The sequence below is a fragment of the Tenebrio molitor genome, chromosome 5, assembly GCF_963966145.1.
Source record: "Tenebrio molitor chromosome 5, icTenMoli1.1, whole genome shotgun sequence".
Classification (NCBI taxonomy): Eukaryota; Metazoa; Arthropoda; class Insecta; order Coleoptera; family Tenebrionidae; genus Tenebrio; species Tenebrio molitor.
Window position 1 is genome coordinate 7462271 of NC_091050.1, and position 22181 is coordinate 7484451.

The 22181-nt window shown below is 32.7% G+C and overlaps 2 protein-coding genes across 3 annotated transcripts; both read right to left on the minus strand.

Moving 5' to 3' along the window:
• Positions 1-1580: 1580 nt before the first annotated feature.
• On the minus strand, positions 1581-7228 carry Ge-1 (Enhancer of mRNA-decapping protein 4 homolog Ge-1). 2 transcript variants are annotated; one of them, XM_069049479.1, is made up of 13 exons: positions 7134-7228; positions 6874-6923; positions 6612-6817; positions 6332-6518; positions 6108-6265; positions 5857-6038; positions 5692-5804; positions 3222-4749; positions 3005-3170; positions 2760-2931; positions 2519-2669; positions 1995-2218; positions 1581-1945 (listed from the first exon to the last, which is right to left on the minus strand). In XM_069049479.1, exons 2-13 carry the CDS (start codon positions 6918-6920, stop codon positions 1762-1764), a joined length of 3318 nt encoding a protein of 1105 aa, XP_068905580.1. In that variant the 5' UTR covers positions 6921-6923; positions 7134-7228; the 3' UTR covers positions 1581-1761. The 2 variants fall into 2 exon arrangements, with proteins under 2 accessions (XP_068905580.1, XP_068905579.1); XM_069049478.1 differs by having other exon boundaries at positions 7061-7219.
• Positions 7229-7365: 137 nt separating this feature from the next.
• Ppt2 (palmitoyl-protein thioesterase 2) lies at positions 7366-8937 on the minus strand. Its single transcript, XM_069049483.1, has 5 exons — positions 8521-8937; positions 8320-8461; positions 8162-8269; positions 7834-8107; positions 7366-7786 (listed from the first exon to the last, which is right to left on the minus strand). Exons 1-5 carry the CDS (start codon positions 8653-8655, stop codon positions 7588-7590), a joined length of 858 nt encoding a protein of 285 aa, XP_068905584.1. The 5' UTR covers positions 8656-8937; the 3' UTR covers positions 7366-7587.
• Positions 8938-22181: the final 13244 nt, after the last annotated feature.

The following is a 22181-nucleotide window of genomic DNA, read 5'->3' on the forward strand; positions in this document are numbered from 1 at the left end:
CCTGCTTTAATATTTTGATTTATGACTTTGAAATCTGCGACCAGCATAACAATAAACGGTCTTGATACGAATCCTTTTCGAAAGTATGTAATTATTTAGAACAATTCCCTCTATGTAATCATATCGTGGAGAATTTTAATACATCAATGTAATTTAGCATTAACAAGAAAACTTTATAACTGAAATTAGTTGTAACCAATAAATAAATCAACTATATTACAGCGGTCAGGATTGATTTCTGTAAAAATGAAGTTTTAAATTTTTTTTTCTTGAACCTTACCTAAAATTAATTGCGGCTGATTGTTGGAATGATCTAATCATTTTTTCAGTCATATAGGGAAATGAAAGTATTACGAAATACCTACTATTTCATATTATTCTAAATTTTTATTTTTTGTAAACTTATTACTTATTTTATTAGACATTATTGGCCTAGATTATTTACATTTTTGTAAACGGGATCCCTAAAATGCTTTGGGAATTAATAATTATTAATATTAAAAGCGGGGAACCTATTTATTAGTGTCGCAAAAATTTCTCAAAGCTAATCTTTTATTTTGTTTATTCGGTTTCAGACGAATACTGAATTCTTGACATTTTTAATCTAATGAGACATCGAGCCCAGACGTATTTCAAACAACTTTAACATTGGTTTTATTTAAATAAATTTTTCAAGATAGTCTTCTCCAAATCTGCAAAATATTTTTCCAGAATGTATGAAAGGTCTTTTTTGTACTCCTCAAAGGCAAAAAAAATCCAGATATTGCTTGTACAGCAAAAAGCAGAAGTTAAAGTCTTTATTGTAAAAATTATGAGTCATTAAAGTTACACAATTTTGTGTTTTGAATACTTTGTTAAGATATTCCCATTAATCCAACTTCATGAAAACACTTTTTCTAGTTTAATAGGTTTTACTTCCTAGTCATTAAAAATGTTGCATATTTTCATGTTACATTTGAAAGGCAGATTCTATGAAAATTTAATAAAACAATAACTTAAACTTGAATGCTTATCTTAAATCATGTATGTATTTTTACAATTTGTACGTAAATAGTATAGGAATAGTATAAACATGATGCTACATTTTCATTTTTACAAATTCTTTACAGGTTTAAATAAAGCTCACTAGTCTTTTCTTTTCCATGTAGCACTCTCAAACATGAATATTTGGCGCAATATCTTTCAAATTATCTGATGAGCCTTCTTCCAACAAACTTTGCTTTTCCAAGTTCTGCTTCCTCTGTAATTCTGGCTTTATTTCTGTGTAGTATCGGTACCCCCTTATTGCCATCACTGAACACCCATATATTGTTACGGCTATACACGTACAGACGAAACCTTTGTGTAACCTTTCGGCTAACAAACTACTTTTTGGAACTTTCTTCATCGTGGAGGGTTGTTAGGATTTAATTTAGATTTCCAAAATTATGTTTATAACACATAACCTAAAAACACTCTTGGGGAATTTAATTGTCAATATTGCCATGTTTTTGCAGGCTTTCTCACTGTTCATCTCGGTTTTTAACTTTATACAGGGCACGTTTGAAAATTTTTGAAGTGTAAGCTTCAAAACTCAAAAATTGGGTTGTATGAACTTATATTTGTCTGAAATTATACAAGGTTTGAAATACAGTAACATGAGCTATTCACAATAATGACGACACGATAATTAAAACACAATTAAAATAAATTTTGATCTGGTTGATAAAAATATTTTTTTAAAACAATAACAATTACAGAACTTCAATTAGGAAATCCAGATTATTTATCGAGCATGCTTTCAGCGGCCATTTTGAGTAGTTTAGCGTCGGTTGTAAACTTAGAACTTGGATTTGTAGACATGAAAATTTGTAATTGTTTTAGTAAATCTTTTAACACCTTTGGAATAAACTGTCTTGTATGAGGATATCCTGGAATTAACGCTACCAGTGCCGCTCGAATATAACTGAAAAGTAAATGATAATAACAGTGTTAATGCACAAATTAAAATTTACCTCATTTTGATGTCAGTATTTTTTGTTAACTCCATACTCAGTTGTTGAATGAGGGCTAAAATGCAATTTTGTTGTGGTGGGGAAGTTCCATTGAAGAGAGTATTTGTGTCCACTTTTTCACAGACATAAATAACATAGTTTAAATTTTCTGCTGACAAGGCTAACTGGAACGCTTCATCGTAACTTTCTTTTGCCAAAAGATGATCAAGATGCGCCAGAGTAACCTAGAATCAAACGAAGTTCGAAAACGTATCGCTTTCAATGTTCATATCAACAACTCTTGAGTCGTACATTTAAGATTGTGATAAATTAACAACGAACACAAATACAATAAATAGGAAGTAAAGTAAATATGATTTATAACGAAAAAAAAGTTTTATTTACATTACCTAAATACAAAACTTAACAGCGGTTTTCTGCAAATTTAGAAAAAACTAATAACAAAAACAATAAAGTCGTATAATAAAAAATAAAATTTAATGCCGTTTGTACTTTGAAGCTTAATAGGGATATGTAAAACGTACTTGTGTTTCTACATGCGGTGAAGGCGTAACGGCCCTCGATCGAACAGCATTTATAACGCTGTCTTCCAAAACTGAAGCGTGATTCTTGAAACCTAGCTTGATTTGTTCACTAATTAGGTCCTTCATATTTTGAAGCAAATTCTCTTGCGTGCTAAAAATACAGTCAACATAATTTCTAACTTCAAGCTGCGATAAAATTACAACTTTATACGACAGAAAATTATAAAGAAACGTCACTTACTGTTTCATTGTGGTATTAAACTGTTTATGAATTTCTGAAGTCAGGGTTCCAGTTAATTTCTCAGTATTACTTTGTAAATTTTCGGAAACAATTTGCATTTGAACTATCAAATCTTTACCTCGTTCCTGGACTCGTCTCTGCCGTTCCATGTAATTTTCGACAGAGGCAGTATCTAAAAAATAAAAACCAATTTCATCAATGAAATACGTCATATCGGAAAAACAGGTTACACAGGCCAAACCTACATTCTTTAGTTCCCTGCGTAAAAGTCTCGTTAATCTGATGGAACATATTCCCACACACTTTCTCCCAGGAAGGAACCAAAGTTGAAGTAATCATGTCTCTATAACATTTCTCTAAAATTGGTGTTATTGCGTTGGCGACGGAAAAACTGAGCGATTCAGCTACCGCCTTAAAAATAAAATTCTTAATGCCTTGGTTAAAAAACGGTCAAAGACTTACTTTGCTATTGATCATTTTAGAAATCTTATCCTGCAGTACCATATCACTATTCAGCTTCTGGTTGTTCTGAACATCTAATTGGTGTTTTAACGCTTCGACTAAATTACGAATGGTCGGTACTACAACGTGTTTCATTTCATGTGCTACTACATTTTGTAACTTATCCGAAACGCTCTTAACGACGATTTGAGAAACACTCGCTATCACATGATCTTGATGGTCCCGATCGCTGTTTTTCTGCATACCTAATAAATTTTCTAATATTTTCGCAATGTGCAATTGCTGTTTAGACATTGCTAATTCAAATTCTTTAATAAAGTCGTCCTTCAAACACTCTTCTTTAGACTGATTAAGCGACTTCAACTCTTGGTGGATTTTTTGTATCACTAGGTTCTGATCGCTGATTGCATTTTCTATACTAGTCAGTCTGAAATTTATTGCTTGCAACTGGGATTTATCCCATTCGGTTTCGTTCAAATTGGTAATTTCATCCCCACCGCCCAAACGCAAGTCTTGCTTTAAATTGTCATCTTTGCCTATTTCGTTTTCTTTAACTAAAGGTAATTTCAGCCAAACCATCTCTGGATTGGTATTCTCTTGATACATCAGATTCTCATTGTGATTGTACTCTTTCTGCGGTATTTCTTGTTCCTCTTGCATTTTAGATAAGTTATCGAAATAGTCTTGAGTGTTGTACGTTGAATTATTAAGTGATAATATTTCCTGAACTTCTCGACTTGGACTAGACCCACCACTGGCAAAATTGTCTTTCTCTGGCCTTTGAAAATCTATCAAGTTTTCTACTGCGTCTCGATTTACGGCTTCTGTCGACTTATTAATATCACCGTTTATACTATTTCTTACGCTGTTTGGCCTAGAATTTTGTTCTGTTGTTGTGAAAGCTTCAGGTGTCATTAAATTCAACTGCTGTTGCTGCTGTTGAATCAAGAGAGTTACAGACGATTGCAAATCATCTAATTTTGGTACTTTTTCAATACTCTCTTCAAACTTATCGTTTTTCACTTCATTAAAAATAATATCAGTGTTACACAACATTACGTCTGGTTGAAATACAATATTACATTCCTGAAACTTTTTCTGCTGGATTACCAACAACTTAACAACCACAGCCGGTACTGCATCATCTTCCTCTTCATCATCTTGATCATCTGGATCGTGGCAGTAATCTTCAGTCATATCAGATGATTGAAATTTGCGATATTTGGCTTCTGTTATGTGGAAGCTCAAAAATGCAGTCGGTAATAAAAATTGTGATATCATAGTAACAGATATTTGTTGAGCTTCATCGTTTCTCTTTAGCTGAAGGACGTATAATACTTTATTATTTAAGTCTGACATTACCAAATATTGGCCAGTATAGTCTATGCTCATTTTTAAATAAACACTCTGTATTAAATTTGATGGGTCTGGTCTGAACTGAATTGTTTGAAGACAAGTCCAAGTCTCGCAAGACCACAGTTTCAGTTCGGAGTTGTGATTGGCGCCAGTTATGGTAAATTTCCAACACCTAAAGAAATTATTTAAATAAACGAGTCAATATGTTAATTTTATTGTATTAAACGAGATTTTTTTATAGGTATTGTTTAAAGTATTTGTTTTATTATTGGAAGTTATAAAATCTGTTTTTTTGCAATTTTGAATTAAATTTAATTGTCATTTTGAATTTCGAAACATGCTTCTTTTTTTCACCCTACACAAAAAACCAGTATCGAAGTCTTTTCGACATCGTATGTCGAAAAGTTGGTTACTAGATGCCAAAAAAAAACGACAGCATTTAATAAAATGTGTCAAGAAATGTATTTCGAATTATTGTGGATTCGATTTGTGCTATTTTAATTCAAAATTGCAAAAATAGCGTATAATATACGTAGTAAAATGAGTGTGTTTTTCACACGTTGTATTGTCCAACTCCGCAAGCCTCGTTGGACAAACTTACGACTAGTGAAAAAACACATTCATTTTACTACTTATACTTTAATATACTACTTTTTGCATATCGTAATGAAAGTAATACATTTTTTCATCATTTTATTTCTTTCTTTCTAGAGATGATTGTGAAAGCATACCTACCTGCTTTTTTTATTTTTCATAAATCCTTTTAGGCCAAATTTCTCAACTTACAACAATATGTAAAAAAATATCGTGTACAACACGTTATGAAAGCTTCTTTTTTTCACTCATTTGCTAATCAAACTGCAAATTCATGAAAAAAGTATGACTTTCATAACTAGTTGTATAAATAATTATAGTTTTATATGCTAAATAAAAACTGTTGAAACATTGACGTAATTGTCTTACTAACAAGACATACAATAAATGGTCAGATTTCCTTTGACAAATATTGTCATAATGATAAATAGAATTCTTAATAGGTGGTCAATAATTTTTCAATGCAAATAGGAGATAGTAAAAGTATATAACAGAACAATATTATTAATGGATAGCTTACTGGGAACTACATTCCAAAAGATTGTCAACAAAGATAATAGATGACAACGGTTTACCCTCATGTGGCCTCCATTCATGTAGGCACTTTTGTTTTTCGTTGTCAACCATATAGATCTAAAAATTGTTGTAAAATAGAATTTTATACAAATTTTATGGGTGAACATACTTGGAAAAATTTAACATAACCATCTAGACATGCTACAGCAATAGCAGTTCCATCAGATGAAAATGAAGCATCAACAAGTTCAGCAGTGTGACTAATTTCTACATATCCTTCATAGTTTTCATTTGGTTCTATTGGCCCTGATCCATATTTAGCATTTATTATAGCCACATTCCAGATTTCAGCTTAAATATTGTTTTTTTTTTTTTTTAATTTAAAAAGGAGCTTTAAAGAGAGGGTTAGAATATGCCTACCTTTGTCTCCATTCAAGACTACAAACATTTTCTCTGGATCATCTGCTGATTCTTCTTCTTCATCATAACATGCTAAGTAAGGACACCAAATAATTCTGTAATTTGGTGCTGAATGGGGAACTATGTCACTATGAAAAATATGAAGAAGTTGCTTATACCTGAGTAACATTAAGGATAATGGTTTTTATTTTATTTTAAGTTAAATTGAAGGCAAGAAAGGATACTTTATTGCACTAGGTTCATCAATAATTTCATATATTAAAACATTGCCTTCATCATCAATACATCCTAAAATAATTTGTTGCCTGGAAAAGGCAAATGAAAGGTCTTTCACATCATTTTTTAAATTTTTGATTAATGCTCTTTCACTTGTCTCTTGATTTGTAACACGGACCATTCCACCATCCTTTCCTAAAGTTGAAATTAAAGTTAAATTATCATTTTATATTTTTTATATTTAATACTGATGGGTGACTTATTAATGGTTTTAATCTTGCTACAAACCTTTCATGCCATAAGCAACTATTTTTCCATTGATATGAACTGCAACTAGTTGTCCTCGATAATAGTGAAATTCCCAATTGTAATCAATTCGATTAATTAATTTCACTTTTGAACTACCATGATTGTGTTGTCCTGAGTTACAGTGAACTGTTACCTCTTGTCCGACTACTTTTGCGGAAAATTCGGTTTCAGAACCCGTATAGTTTCTACAAAAGAGTATAATTCCCCTAAACATAACCTATAAATGTGATTAAGTGCTTACATGTTTTGAATTACATTTTCTTGAGGGGCTGCTAGTGGTGAATTCATTTCCTAAAAGTAAGAACTACCATCAAGACTTAAAAAACTGATACGGGTAAATGAAAAAAAAACGTTGAAAACAGAGAAATTATACGTTTTAAAAAAACGTTTACACAAATTAATTTAATTTTATGTAATTACTATCTTACGTGTGCTTTGTCTTCAAACAGTAAAATCACTTAAATATTACACATTAAATTAAACACAAATAAAAACGCTTACAGCAAAATGCCGATTTTTGACAAGCTTTATACGAATTTTGTAGAGCCGGATAAATGATAATCGTCAGATGTCAAAAAAAACAACCGAATTATTTTAGTGGATTTGTTTATTCAGGGTTGCATACATCGTTCGAAATTGCTGCCATCTGTTGTTCGTGTTAAAATTCAAGCATCTATTCGAAATTTTTTGAACACTACATGATGCAAATAAAATTTATAATAAAACAAAGCAACTGTCTTAATTTTTTATATTTCTCCTCTACAATGAAAATACTTATTATGATCGTTTTACGTTCTGTGTGTTAGTCCATTGTCGTGCAAAATACTTATTGAGTGGTTAAAACATTCAGCAGGGCAATGTTTTGCCTCCATTTGAAGTAGATTTACATAATACTTTGAAAAATTTGGCTGTGTTTTAAATGACACACTTGCAAAATAGCCCGAGCGCAAAAGCGTTAATCAAGATATGGTAAAATAAAATTATCTACTATTGAAACATTAAGATGCCACATAAAATGGTCTACACCTGGAACTGTTATCATTTTTAATTTTCCAGCATCATCTAAAGTTTTCAGGCCAATGAGATCATCTTTGTAAATATCACGGTCAATTAAATTAACTACAGTATTGTTCACTCCATAATATCCAAATTGGCTGTAACAGTCAAAACAATAAAAAATCTCTTTTCAAGTTCTACCAACCTTGACTCCCAGGGTGTAATTACATTATCATCAGGCCCCCCTATTAATATCATTTGGTTAAGCTTAACAATGCCTCCTTTAAAACTACTACTGCTGTTTGATTTGATTTCATTATTAACAAAAGGCAAATATTGAGAATATTCCATGTATAAGCTTTGGTGGTATGGATCATTCCAATAATTGCCAACTGAGGTATGCTGGCCTACTCTAGAATAAAACAGTTCAAATGCTGATTTGAGGGCTAAGTCAGGAAAAATTAAATGTAAAAAATTTGCTAAAAAATAAACATTTTGAACAAAATATTCTTTAGCAATTTTATCAAACCTACTTCCATATTGGCCAGCTTGAGGACCACTGAGAGAAATAAAATTGTGAACATTATGTTCTGGAAATGTTTGTAAAATTGTTCGAGCAAGAAGAGCACCTTGTGAATAGCCTGCAACAAATTTCACACATTTATCAAAAAATTAAAAATAATTGATCTACCTAAAACATGTATTCCATCAGGATGTTGTTTTGTTATATTTAACAAATCTTTTCCAATTTCTTGAGTTTGATACCACATGTTTTCTAAACTTGACCATCCACCAAAACGATCAGTATTGTACACAATTGTTCCTGGATGTTTCTTTAATTAAAAAATAGTAATATGCTATTGCTTAAAAAAAATAAAGAAAAAATACTTACTTCCTCAATACGGGTTTTAATAAGGTCCATACTAAGACTTCCTGTCATGATTCCATGCATTAAAAACACAGGTTTATAAGCATAAACTATAAATAAGTAACTGAATATAACATGTAATGTGAATATTAACTTCATTGTAAACACTCTTCAGTAAATCGACGTACAATAAATTAAATAAATAGATATCACTTCTTAATAGTACTGGGGTAATGTTGTGGGTATAAATTAATATCCCCGCAGATACGTTTGTCAACAAATCAATAATCTGTTGTGCTGTTTATTTAAATACATAACAAAATAGTTCATTGTTTTCTTTGTAATCATTCGAGATAATATTGAACGTTGGCGCAATCAACTATTGCCAAACAATGACAATGACTGGACTAGTCTTTGTTCTCATCCATTTTTTATGAGGTTATTTAATTGTCAAATTTCAAATTTATGATTAATTTTACAAACATCTGTCGTACCGGCTGTGTTCAATTTTGCTAACTCACAATAGGTGGCGCTCTTATAAATTAATAAAATAATTATCGAGAGTGTTGAGGAATTAAAAATGCAACCTATAATATATTTCCAAAGTTAACGTGGCTATTTTAAATATTGTGTTGTTTTAAAATGACATTATCAAGCCACGATGTTTTGCTTCCAAATGCAATAATTTTATTTGTCACAATTGATATTTACGAAAAAGTTAAAATACGACGACTAAAATCTATTCGAACGATGAGAAAACAGACATGATCTCCTGATTTACGGTAAATGTAATAAAAATGCTTCTGTGGTTAGGCGTTTATGCACACAATAAATATTTTCCCAAAAACTTTTCTTTTTTTTCATAATTTCATTTAACCAAGCGAATGACGTTTATGTCAAAATTTACGAAACTGCACAGCTAACAATGTTTTACGTATGTTTAACAAAAATCCACGTTAACTTTGCAAATGTATTGTGGGTTGCATTTTTAATTCTATCGGGCTCATTATCGCTCGTAAAATACCTTTTACATACATATATTGTATTCCGGTTGCAGTGTTGCAAATAACCAAATAAAAAGTGTTCTTAATTTCAAACAGTCCTTCTTGATCATCAGATCACTTAATACATATGTACACATACGTATTAAGTTTTGAAAAAGTATCTGTTTTAAATAATTAATTCTAATCACATTTAAAAATGATTAACTCTATTTGATTAATAATTTTGCCATAAACTGATATTAAATACAACGAAAAGTTGCTAATGCCTTTATTCAACCAATGTTTATATTTTATCTTTTATCCTTTTAGAATATGTAAAACCCACGAACATTTTAGAATATGGGCTATGGTGGCTCGGATATGTAAAATTACCATTAGTTATTTAGTTGTACAGGGTTAGTTATTATTAACATCGTAGTTGGCGTAGCGGCGCACCTAATAAAGCGCACAGCCACCTACGATGTTAGAAACATTGATAATAACCCTGTAGTATTAGGTGGTAAAAAAATAGAGATTTCAAATAGAATTAATATTTGTATCTTTGTTTTCAGTATAACAATTAAAAACAAAGTTCTTTGCAAACGATATTACACCTAATGTGTTGTCTATTAACGTAAAATTCAACTTGTAATTATAGATAATTTATAACCTTATGGTAACTTAAAATATGACTGTAATTTATCCATAAGTATCTTTCAACAATTTTCTAATTATCTTGTGTTATTTTTAAAAACTATGAGAATGTTATATGATTTGTATACAAGTTTCCTAAAAAAAAAAGATGAGTCCATAGCTCCCTTATTTATCGGAGGATTTAATGATCTATATTCTATACACCAAATTAAATGGTTGTGAACAGGCTACAAAATGGCCTAATAAAATCACGTATAGCCCCAAGGGCTTCAAGGCTAAACCTGTATGAAATAAGTCGTATAAGAGGAGATATTGGATATAAAATTGTTTAAATGATTGTAGTAGCGATGTGATGTAATATTATTATTATGTGCACAATCTTTTTGCAAACAAAATAAAGATGTTCATTAAACCAATAATAATGTGTATTATTTAACATCTAAAACCGACAGATGAAAAATATAAGGTCTAATTTTTGTTATGGTATCAATGCGAAGGTGAAAGGATCTTATTTAGTCGTTACATTCCTAATAACACATCCCAAATTTATCATGAAGGTATTATCTTGTAAGACACAAGAGAAACAACAATAAATCTGCCACAGTTGGTCTGAGAGTGCGTATGGCTTGAAACTCGACCTAAGACGACCTAAGAAAACAGCATCTGTGAGTTCACACCATCACGGATAAACCTCAGCTCCAAGATTTCACGATTCCTCTCTGCTTTCTTGTTTATGGCTCATAGAAAAATACAGCTAGACCGTTAACAACGTTTTACAATAGTTTTCTCTATTGCTTCATTAGTTCTTTCCCTACTCACTTCGAACAAAATCAATTCGCTTTTCGCATTCCACCATTTACATACAAAATGACACTTTATTCACACCCTTTACACCAAATAATAATTTAAATGAATGATCATTGAAATATTGCGTTTTGCTCATTTTAATTCAGTTTAACGATCTACTCAATTTAATATTCATTTGCAAATCCCATTAAATCATCATCGCATTAACAGAATTTGTTTGACAAAACATAAACACTGCAGCTAACAGAGTGCAGGAATTTCCATTAATACATAAAATTTTTCTAGTGATAACTACATTCAACTTATTTTTAATAAATATTTCTGGTTTCGGTTATCGGGAAATTGTTGACTCACCTCAAAATATGCGCCCATCTAAAATCAGTATTGGTACATATCTGGACACACAAGAGTTTTGATATGCGTTTAGGGGTGTTAGTGGTGGAAAAGAAATGTAATCCCATGTCAGAGGACACGATAGATGACCTAAACACCTGCACCCGGATCGATTCTTCGCACGCAACTCTATAATATCCACGAAAAATATTTTCAGTGCATTTCGACCATCGATTCAACTTTCAATACTTAAGTCTAGTGTTTTGATAGTTCCGAATATATGAGACTTGCATTGTATCTTTAATAAGGTATTATCTCTTTCTCTTAAGATACTCGTATATCTTTCTTAGTAAGTTCAGTTACAGTTTAAGATTCTAAAAGACAAAACTTCAAAAATATATTTTTTGGCAATCGTTCAATTTGAAATATCCATTAACGAATGAGAAGTGGAACTTTTAATTTAGTGTAGTATAAATGATGGGAAACTATTCTAGGAAGTCGGGCTTGATTTGCGAGGAAAAATCTATGCGCTCGGAAAATCTCTACGTAATAAAGAAAAGATTTAGTTTTACTACAGACGGAACACGGTGACGTCACTGATAGAGGGCAGTGTTTGACAATAAGACAGGCGCCACCTCAATTGACGGCATTTGTTTTTATTTCCAGCGCCTGCTTCTTTATTTACCACTTGATTTATAGCGCGGGAGTTAATTGAAATTGATACTTCCTGTCCACAGGAAGAGAACAACGCAGACTGGCGAGAGACATCATTGACGCGACGTTTCACTTCATAAACTTCATCAATACAAAAACAATAAAAATAATTACTACCATCGTGATTAACTTTAACGGTTTCACCCCTATTTCGATTAACGTACAACATTAAAAGATAACTGAAAATTAAATAAAAGTCAGGCGGTCATAATGATTTTTAAATCGGTGCCCACATCTGAGGACATGTTAATTAACCACCGCCTTAATTTAGTGGTTTTTTGATGACATTAACCCGACTTAGTTGGCCACAAGTTGACATCTTAAATTTAAAAAATGTCTTTCGGGATTTTTCAGGGGTTTAATCTCTAATTTTAAAAACGTGCCTCGCACCGTTAACTCTACACAGCAGCGCTTAACTTTTTGAAAAAGTAAAGTGTCAGTTAATGTAAGACAGGAAGAGTAAAAACATTTTTGTATGTATTTTAATTTTTTGGTGTTGTGAATGATGTCAAGGTAAATTTAATTTGGTGGATTCTGAAATGCACGATTTGTTAAAATACGAGGCCAGTTTTTTGCCAGTTTCCCATCTGTTTACAAAGTTGATTCGATATGAAAATAACAATTAACTAAATGACATAATAATCTGTGAGAGCCCAGTCATCTTCTCAATGGGAACCGAGCAGTTGTTGTGGCGGTGCCAGAACTCACTTCTGTGCAATGATACGTGCCTCCCTTACACAGTGAAATCCGCCCCTGGGTTGTTTTCGCGACAATAATCCCCCTTCCAGCGACAATGTCAGTAATTACGTCATAATTATTATTATGGAATCATAACTGATGTTTGTCAACACGCTTGTCATTTTTCAATGGAGCAAAATAGATTTATGATTTGCCCTTCATTGGTCGCAACTGAAAATTCAGCATAAGGTAGCGGACATAAAAACAGAAAAGCCTTACTGTAAAGTAGCAAACAAAAAGTTACTAGATTAATTTTTGGTCATATTTGCGGTACAGAACTTCAGTGATGTAATGAGACGTGATTGGTTATTGGCTCAGTGTTATAAACATGAAACAAACAAAACGTAATCTTGACAATTACTATTATTTTAATGGTGGAGAAATAAAAAGCGCATGGAAATGTGAATTCAGGAGTGAAACGTTTCTCACGCCCCCAACACCTACGTTTACTTTTAAGTGGCTAAATTAACGCAAATTCAGAAAATTCTCTCGAATCGGACGTACACAGAGTGAATATGGGTTCTGTGCTTTTTACGTCACCACCAGATGTTCCCAACTTCTAACGAGTAGAATCTGATGCAGGACCGACCTGGTGTTCGTAAAGCCCTGCATTTAAATGCCGGTCACGCGGCTCGGTATGATCTCATCTCCACTCATTTCATTGGCGCCTGCAAGGAAATCTCGATTATAATCGTATTTATAAAGATTGCAGGCCGGTCTTAAATCCTCGCCTTATTGCAGGAAACGCAAGATTGCAGGAAGAACGAATTTACCGCTCGTCGTTTTCATAAACTTCTAATCGTGACGCGGACGCAGGGAGGTACGGCTGGGGAGGTTTCCGAAAAATTGCACAGGTAATAAATCTGTGCCAACAAATTCTTGGATCGTTTATTATTAGTGCTACAAGTGCATAAAATTAAATAACGAGTACATATTTATGAGCTTATTAATTAATTGATTATAAATCAAGCAGGAAACGTAGGTCGTGAATTAAGATAAATTATACCTAATAATTTTAACGTTGCAAAATACCGTACGATCAAAAACAAATACATTAAGCCATGACTATCGTGGTTCAGTTGGCAGTCCTACTTTAAATATTGCTGTTGTCAAAAAACATATTTCCTCTAACTTCTGAGAGAGAAAATTGACAGCTGTCAAATACAGCAATTACCGCTGCTTACTGCATGATGGTAGTCATGGCTTACTTTATTTTTTTTTTTTTCGATCTTACGGTACTTAAATCTATGATATTCTATTCAACAATTTTTGACGCAATGGAAATGTTTTAAAACGCCATAAATGTAAAAATCATATTTTTTAAAAATTATTGTGCATGTATTTCCGTAAATATAGAGAAATAAAGTAGGTATCAGCAAAATGTTGTTATCGTTTGAGACATTTTGGACAAGTATTCTGAACGACATGATAAAATATTATGTAAATTATTAGATATTATGAGCTGCCTTTTATGCTTATAATAAATTAATTCTTATCATAAAAGCTACTGAATGACGTTTGTAAGTATTAGCTGATTTGACAAAGACATTCATAGAGGCTTTACATTTTACGTAAGTAATACTATTAAACGTAACTGAACTGATAAAAAATACGTTCAATACAATGTGCTCTAAAAATATGTTCCATATCGAAACTTTTCTATTATCTGACCAAAAATATATCATTCGGAAAACATTTTGATAGGTCATTATCTTGCAAATCTTTAGATATGAGCAAGTACAATTACCAACCTATCAAGAATAGTCTCAACTTTTCAGTCGCCTGGTATTTTTATTTTTACATTTTAGTTTTTTTATATTATAGATATTCTTTGTATTAATATAGTATTACCACCTGTAGGTATTTATGCTAAAAAAACCAAAACGATAAATCTATTTTCACATTCCCTAAAAACTGCCAAACATAAGTGCGAATAATCCGCAGATAAATGGTAACCGACTGTTGGAATAATCAAAAGTTATTTATGAGGCTTTAGGTAAGCAGTGGTCAGTGCAAAACAGTAAAACAATGCTATGTGTGCTATCACGGATACAAGGTATACTTGTTTAGAATACTCAGCAAGCTGTGAATAAGGTAGAGCTTCGAAAGCTCTACCATTAGCAGTTCGATTACAGTAAGTTTATATTCCAGGCTTTAACAATGACTTTCAGTTTCTTACTTTTGCTTTTTATAAGTAACAACTAAAACAGTACATTTGCCTTTTATCAATCCATTCTTACTCTCTGTGATTACTACTGTCTAATCACGAATGACGAATGGAAAATAACTTGTCAAAATCTGAAAGCTGTTTTTTTTACCAAAAAGATAATTTTAATATTTGAAATAAAAAATGAAATGAAGCAGATGTGCTTACAAATTTGATTTAACGATGACGTAATGTGCGAGGCCTCGTTGACAGTTTCACACCTACGACCGTTTAGTGAATTTTCCGAGGAGGCAGTCCTTGCAGGAAAATTCCCGCATGTACGTATCAGGTTTGCGGCTGGATAAACTGACGGTAGTTCTACCGGACACAAGCAATAGAAATACCAATCTCCCGACCGCCGCTTTAAAGATTTCAATGGAATTAAACAAGAGAGCGTGTATAGGTAATATCATCATGCGGGATGTGGGGAAATTCACTCAATCTAAACCCGGAAACCGATTCCGTGCTCCCATGGGCGCCGTTTCCGGAGAAGTTTTATACGTTCCGGTGTCGGCGCCGAATTGCGGCGTACTTTGCAATGCAAATGAAAAGCAAAAGATCGCAAATCGACAATAGTATGGGAACCCGTCCAATTCTATATTTGCAAATGGCTTTCGAAACGCACATACGCCTACACCGTAGGAAACAATACCCAATCTTAATTATCTTGATGGTGTTGGTGCTTCTTGGGTTACCAGAAATATCATCTCGTTCTTCTTCCAGACAACACAGTGTTCAAAGCAAATTCCGATACTTCAATTCCGATGACTTAAAGATATAAAAAATGAAAGTAGAAAAGAAAACTAGAGAGAAAGATCAAATAAAAAAATATAGGTAGGTATGTGGAGGTGACTATACTGACTACTGCCAGTAGTTTCCTGAAGAAACTTTTTAAACCTTTATTTTAAAAAGTGGGAAAAAGTGAAACCGGAACAAGGATCACTAGTTGAAAGAAGTATGATTTTTATTTGTTTGTATTAATTAAAATATTTCTAATTACATTAGATGAACATCAAAAAAAAAAATTTAAACATGAAGAACTTTAATTTCATTCTAGTGTTTTTGCTAACAACTCACCAATAACGTAAAGAGAAGAAAAGCAAAAAAAAAATCACACTGAATGATGTCTCTTCTGATTAATTCATTTATTTGTATTTGATTGAACTTCTAGTATAACACTAATAAGATCACATTTGTTAATAACGGGGTCAACTACCAATTTGAACTACAGATTTATTCCATTGAGACCGAAATAAGAATGAGTCATATTGCTAGTTAAATATATTATTCATAATGAAAACAAATCAATCAAAGGGTTGTACATGTAGTAATCGTAAAATATTAACTGTACAACTTTTATTAATAAATGACAAGTCAACGAGTGTAGTTTGCGAAAGCGCCATCAGAGGGCGTCCCCCTGGTTGAAGCGTTTGAGTAAAAAATATCCGATAATTGTCTAAATAGTACGAACGAAAGGAAAGGAACTGAATGAGTGAGCCCCCTTTCCCATAAAAATTCAGGTTAATAGTGAAGATTCATGAAAAATTAGCGAAATGGAGCACCAGCATGATACAGAGTGACGTTGAACATTCACACGCTTCCCACGCCAACTCTGTGTTGTTGCTAGTTAATTAACAATTAACACTCTGACTTTATCCCGACGTTAATTGTTATAATAGATTTCACACAGTGAGGTCACATTTATTTATTTTTTGTTTCCTATGTGATGTCTGGGTTTCACACTCGTATCAAATTTCACGAATTACCCTCTGACCGTTCCGTTCAGTCTTCGTCCGTTGAATGAAAGTAGCGAAACGTCGAAATCAAATTATCAGACAACTGGAGAAAAGATTAAAGCTTTCTCGTTCGGTGATTTAACGAAAGTGGACTTGCATAGCGCTGCACTTTCCGTAAAAGCGCCGACTTTTGCCACCTGAGCCGGATAGGCTCAGCTGCCGAATCTGGACCGGGATCACTCGATTACCGGAGTTTGGCGGAGGTCGCACTCAGGACCGGATTGAACTGGATGACTCTCCATGATTAATTAGCAGAAATCGACCAAAAGGAAGTTATTTGAAAATAGTCGATCGGAAGTAAGGAATAATCGCTTATTAAAAAAGTAATAATTTAATGGGTCAATGGTAGAATAATAGAATTTCATCAGAAAATTAAAAATCTCTCGGAATGTTGGTAGACGGAGGAGTTATAAGATAACAGTAAAACTAAATTGAATGTACTCTGTTTCAAGTGGTTCATAAAATGAAGTACGGTCCTGTGTCTGATTGGTAGCAAATGTTACAGCGAAAGATTGTCTGAACCATTAAGAGATTAAAAATAGATTGGGATACAGATTTTCAGTGAAATAAAACTGGAATAGCCGGTTACTCAATTTATATAATTTATGGGGGTAAATTTAAATTTATTGTTCGCGAATTTTATTATATTTTTCAAGGTTTTAGATAATTAAGTACGATAGGTTTAGTTTAAACAATTTTACAAAAATGTTAGAGGAAGTACAAATTTAGATTAACTGTGTAGTTTCTGGAATGAGAAAAATCGTTAGCAGATGTGTTTTTCAATTGTTATGAAGATTAAAATAGGACAATAAAAATTATTGCTAATTTAATTTCAAATGTGATTCTTAAAGAGGAAGTTACAATTATACATCATTTAGGAATTACAAAACGTATGGATGTGGATGTGTGCTATCCAGCAAAGTGAACTCGAAATCACACGTTGGATCTTCGACCATTCCACATCAGTTCTGGTTAGTCTTGATTTTAAAACAGCGAGAAATTAAAATCGATTATTTCAAAAATAAAAATAGTGTGATAATAATTTTAAATTTTAAATATCGTACGTCTTATCAACGATCAATTATTGTTGTAAGAATGGGAAGTGAAGTAGTAGACTCGAGACATTTTTTATTTCTGTCATGGTTTTGTCAGTAATATAAAAATGAATGATACAGACAAAGAAGGTATTTTCTGAGACAGTAAATGCGACTATTGCAGTGATATAACAACAAAAATGTACAACAATTTTACTGTCAGTTCATCTTGCCTAATGCGGTAAAGTATGTCGTTACGATATTCAAATGATTGGCATAAAGTTTGCCATTATGTATTGGCAGTAGATAAATAGTAAATATAATACGTATTTACAAATCATTTCAGTCTTATTTTTTAATTATAACAAACACATTTTTGCTCACGTATAATTAAGAATGTGACTATGTAAGTCTTTCCATACTCTTTAGCGACTCTGTTTATTGATCTAGGTCTGTAAAACTCAATCAAATAATCAATTATTTATTGTCCCTCATATAGAAGACTCTTTTATGCTTAGGAATGATATTTCTGACAAATATTTTGAAAACTCTATTATAAATAGCAGCTATGAAAATACAGTTCTCTGTAAGAAGAGCACTGTCCTGATGGAACAGCATCCCTCGTCTCAAGTTTTCCATTTTTTTCTTGATAGCATCGCCTACTTTGGAAATTAATTTAGCATATATAATATTCTCCTGTTGATTGCCCTCTGTCTACGCGGGTAATAGTCAATCAAAAGCACTTCACTGAGCTGATTGCACGAAAGTCTCAAGAAGATGAACCAAATTTCCATTACAGGAAATCTTGAGAGCAACATCCAGATCCTCATTAATGATGATTAGATTGGTCTCAGAAGTCAGTCAATGCTCTGCTGAGCTGTTGTTAACATTTTAGACGTACAAAACGCGTTTCAAATGTAATTCATTGTGCGAAAATATCTCTTCACTACTCACAGAAAAAAACTGGCACTTTCAAATTTCCGTCATTCATTATTGAGTAATTTATACTTACATACATATATATATTTTTTTTGTACCTTGAATCCGTATTTATGTTCCCATTTTCTGGACAACTGTCAGAAATATATTATATTATTCCTATTATTATTATTGTAGAGGATGGAATCAATGCTTTCTTATGTCACACTAGTTGTGAACTGTCCGACGTATAGAATATGTACACAAGATTCTCTGCCAAGTTTAAAATCTCTAGACCACGTCTTAACAATCTGATGGGAAAGCACACCTGTTGGGGAGACAAGCTCTATTTGCAGAGCTATTTTATATTGTTAGGATTTCAGTTGTATTTATTAAAAAAAAAAAAGATAAACCAATTAAATTTCGTATATGTTATCATCAATCTAGCGACGAATAGTTTTTCAGTTTTCTACGTTAGGAACAATAAATGACGAATCACCCTCGTATATAGTGTTTACTGTGCAATTACTAACTGGTCCTAATTATAAACTTGAAACAAGGAAAATGTTTAGTGAAGTGCATTTGTCGGTGAATTAATCATTTACGTCCTGCTGCTTATTGACGTTTCTCGAAATATTAGTGTTATTAATTTAACTTTGACAATGAATGTGTGATTGTCTGCGTCTAGATCTATTAATTTAGCCATCATAGTGACCAATTAATCCAGATGCCGTTGTAAATCTTCAGTATATTCGCACGATCTTTTAACCCAAAAGATACAAGATCAACATGACATCATCCCATAATTGCAAACAATAGTGATTCATATGAAGCAGTTTAGAAAAATTGGCGCTGCTAATTTAATGACCTCCATGAAAATTGTTTGAATTTATCAGAACGAGTGATCCCAAGAAGAAGAAGGGACATTTTAGTTTTCAGCTGTCGCGATCCCGCATTGCATTTTTTAACTTTTTCATTATGGTGGTTGTGATACCTTCATGCCGTCTTAATTCCCATATATCCCAATAATTTTATTAAAGCTAAATTGGGTAAACCCGTATATTGTTTTAATTAATTATTTTCGTGGTTGACTCCTCAATTTATGTCCTGAGTTTCTCTCGGTCCCGTTAAAAACTGTTTTAGCTGTTCATGTTTTGGTTGCTTTGGTGTTCAGTGGGGCACCGATGTGAAAAAGCGCCTCATCCTTTTCCGGCTATATTTATCTTTACTCTCTATTTGGGTTTCTTTACATGCTGAATTCAAATTAAGCAGTGTTTTAAAGTTTTTATTTTCTTAACTGAAAATCTACATAAAATCGTTTGATGTCAGCCAGATGGCTTACGGTAGGCAACTCGGTTGAGATACACTATGTCGGAGAAGCGGAAAGTCTGCCCGGGGCTCTACGCATTTACATCGGTAAAGGGGTTGTAATGGATAGGGCGGAGTAGAGATATTCCATCTAAGTTTTGTCTTTGTGCTTTAAAAATATTTATATTGTGCTTAACTCTCGAGAGCTTGTTTAACAATTGCAAAATGAATTGAGGGGCGTTAAAGCGGTTTTAACCCTTCGAGCAACAACAAACTGCAGATTATTAGCCCACATGGCCAACGCTCCGCCCCTATTGTGCTCATATGCCACCGTCCAACGAGATGATAAAAATCGCTTTTCTATACATTTCTTACAGTGTCGGCATAAAAACTGACAGAGAAATATGGAGTTGTATGTATATTATATTGGAACAGACATTATGGCCAGTCGATATTGAAAAAGATAAGCAAAAACATCTTGCATCAAATTCATGCTCAGCTTAGTATACAATTTTTTTAAGATTGTATCCTAGATACTCGTATAGGTGTTGTACCTACCGACATACACATACACATTTTTATTATATTTCAAGAACTAAGAATTAACAGTAATAATAAAAAAATACTGTGCGATCAACAATTACCTACTTAGATAAGGGGCGGCTATGACTTTGACAGTGTTAGATTTTTCGTATCTTTGCTAACTTACCTAATAACGTCAAACAACTGTCACAATGAATCAAATTTTAACGCAAAAATGGTCTTTACTTCAGAATATAAAAAATTCATCTTACTTTCGTAATGGTGTTTTCAATAACAAAGAATGGACATACAGCCTCTTACCTGTTTGATCGAGTTTCGACAGAATTTCCAAATTTAAATTGAAACAGGTGTATGCAACCAAAAATACATGCGTTACAGAGATTTGTTGACATACATCCAGAATCTCAAAGCCTTCTTTGATTTAAACAATTGTTGATCGCACGGTACAATTATAAACACATGGAAATATATTATAGAAGAATAGTAGAGTTTATGAATTACACAACATAATATCTAACACAATGCACTGTTTGTATAGCTTCAACACTTGGACTTGGCCATTTGATATTTTGCCTCAGCTTCACAACTCATTAAAGCCTAAGAAATAAATCTTGCGTACTAAAAATGTCAAAAAAAATTGTTTATGACATCATAATGGAATTCGGTAGTCAGTCTTAGATGTAAAATGATCCGATAAATGCACACATGTTATTAAGATTTTTTAAGTATACCTACTCGCTGTTATGGCAGAGTACTTTTTCTTTCAACACTTAATAATGTTTATCCATCATTAGAATTAAATCACAATAAAAAAAGTACATAAAAGTATTTTTACTAATTTTTTAAAGTTGAATTATTGTAGTGATTAAAAGTTATTGTATATTACAGTGCTTACGTTGAGATCCGTAATCTTATCTAGAATTTTTAAATCGAGTAAAGATAGAGAAATGTAGTCTGCAGGGTGAGTTATGGACTCTTAATTATTTATGTTTCGGAAAAAATGGGACAGAGAAAGTATTTCAAGAAATTAATTTAGGATTTCGTCAAGGATATGTTTCCAGTCCGCAAGGAAAGTTTTTTAGTGATGTCGCAAGGGCGACAGCGATGGCTGACATGCCGAAACGGCCAATAGAAGCAATTTTTGCGGCCAGGCTTTAAATCTTCTCCTTCAAGCTCGTTTAACTATTACATTTAGAGCGTAACATTAAGTTTCCCTAACTTTATTTACGTTTCCAACTAGAGACTAAAAGAGAATAGCTCTTAATTTGAACATGCACACTCACTCACCCTTTGACCAAAGAAGAGGACGTCGGTGATGTTCAGTCGCCTCGAATGAAACATGGCCCAGCTTTTAATTAAGAACCCACTTAATTGTACCATATTTGGCTCGAAATCACATGAGCGACTTGCTTTCGGTCCTTTTTCGGTGCGCGATTATGGTTTTCAGCGCGAACGACGAAGACGGTCGCTGTATTTGCGGGGCTTAAATCACCGAAAAAAATTCCATCTCGAGCAAGAGCCACGCTTGCGGAAACTGTATAATATATGTAAATTTAAAATAGGAAGATAAAAAGGAAGAAGAGGCAATCCCATTCTCCCGGGACGTAGTTCAGAATAGAAAACAGAAACGTTATCAAAACAATCAAGACGG

Bases quoted from the DNA above. Each gene is read 5' to 3' on its own strand.
- Ppt2 (XM_069049483.1), bottom strand. From the start codon at position 8,655: ATGAAGTTAATATTCACATTACATGTTATATTCAGTTACTTATTTATA. The intron at 8,462-8,520 runs GTAAGTATTTTT...TTTTAATTAAAG, and splicing joins TTAAAACCCGTATTGAGGAA to AAACATCCAGGAACAATTGT. The intron at 7,787-7,833 runs GTTGGTAGAACT...TGACTGTTACAG, and splicing joins ATTACACCCTGGGAGTCAAG to CCAATTTGGATATTATGGAG.
- Ge-1 (XM_069049479.1), bottom strand. From the start codon at position 6,920: ATGAATTCACCACTAGCAGCCCCTCAAGAAAATGTAATTCAAAACAT. The intron at 4,750-5,691 runs GTAAGCTATCCA...TAATTTCTTTAG, and splicing joins CTTTTGGAATGTAGTTCCCA to GTGTTGGAAATTTACCATAA. The intron at 3,171-3,221 runs GTAAGTCTTTGA...TTTATTTTTAAG, and splicing joins CTAAAATGATCAATAGCAAA to GCGGTAGCTGAATCGCTCAG.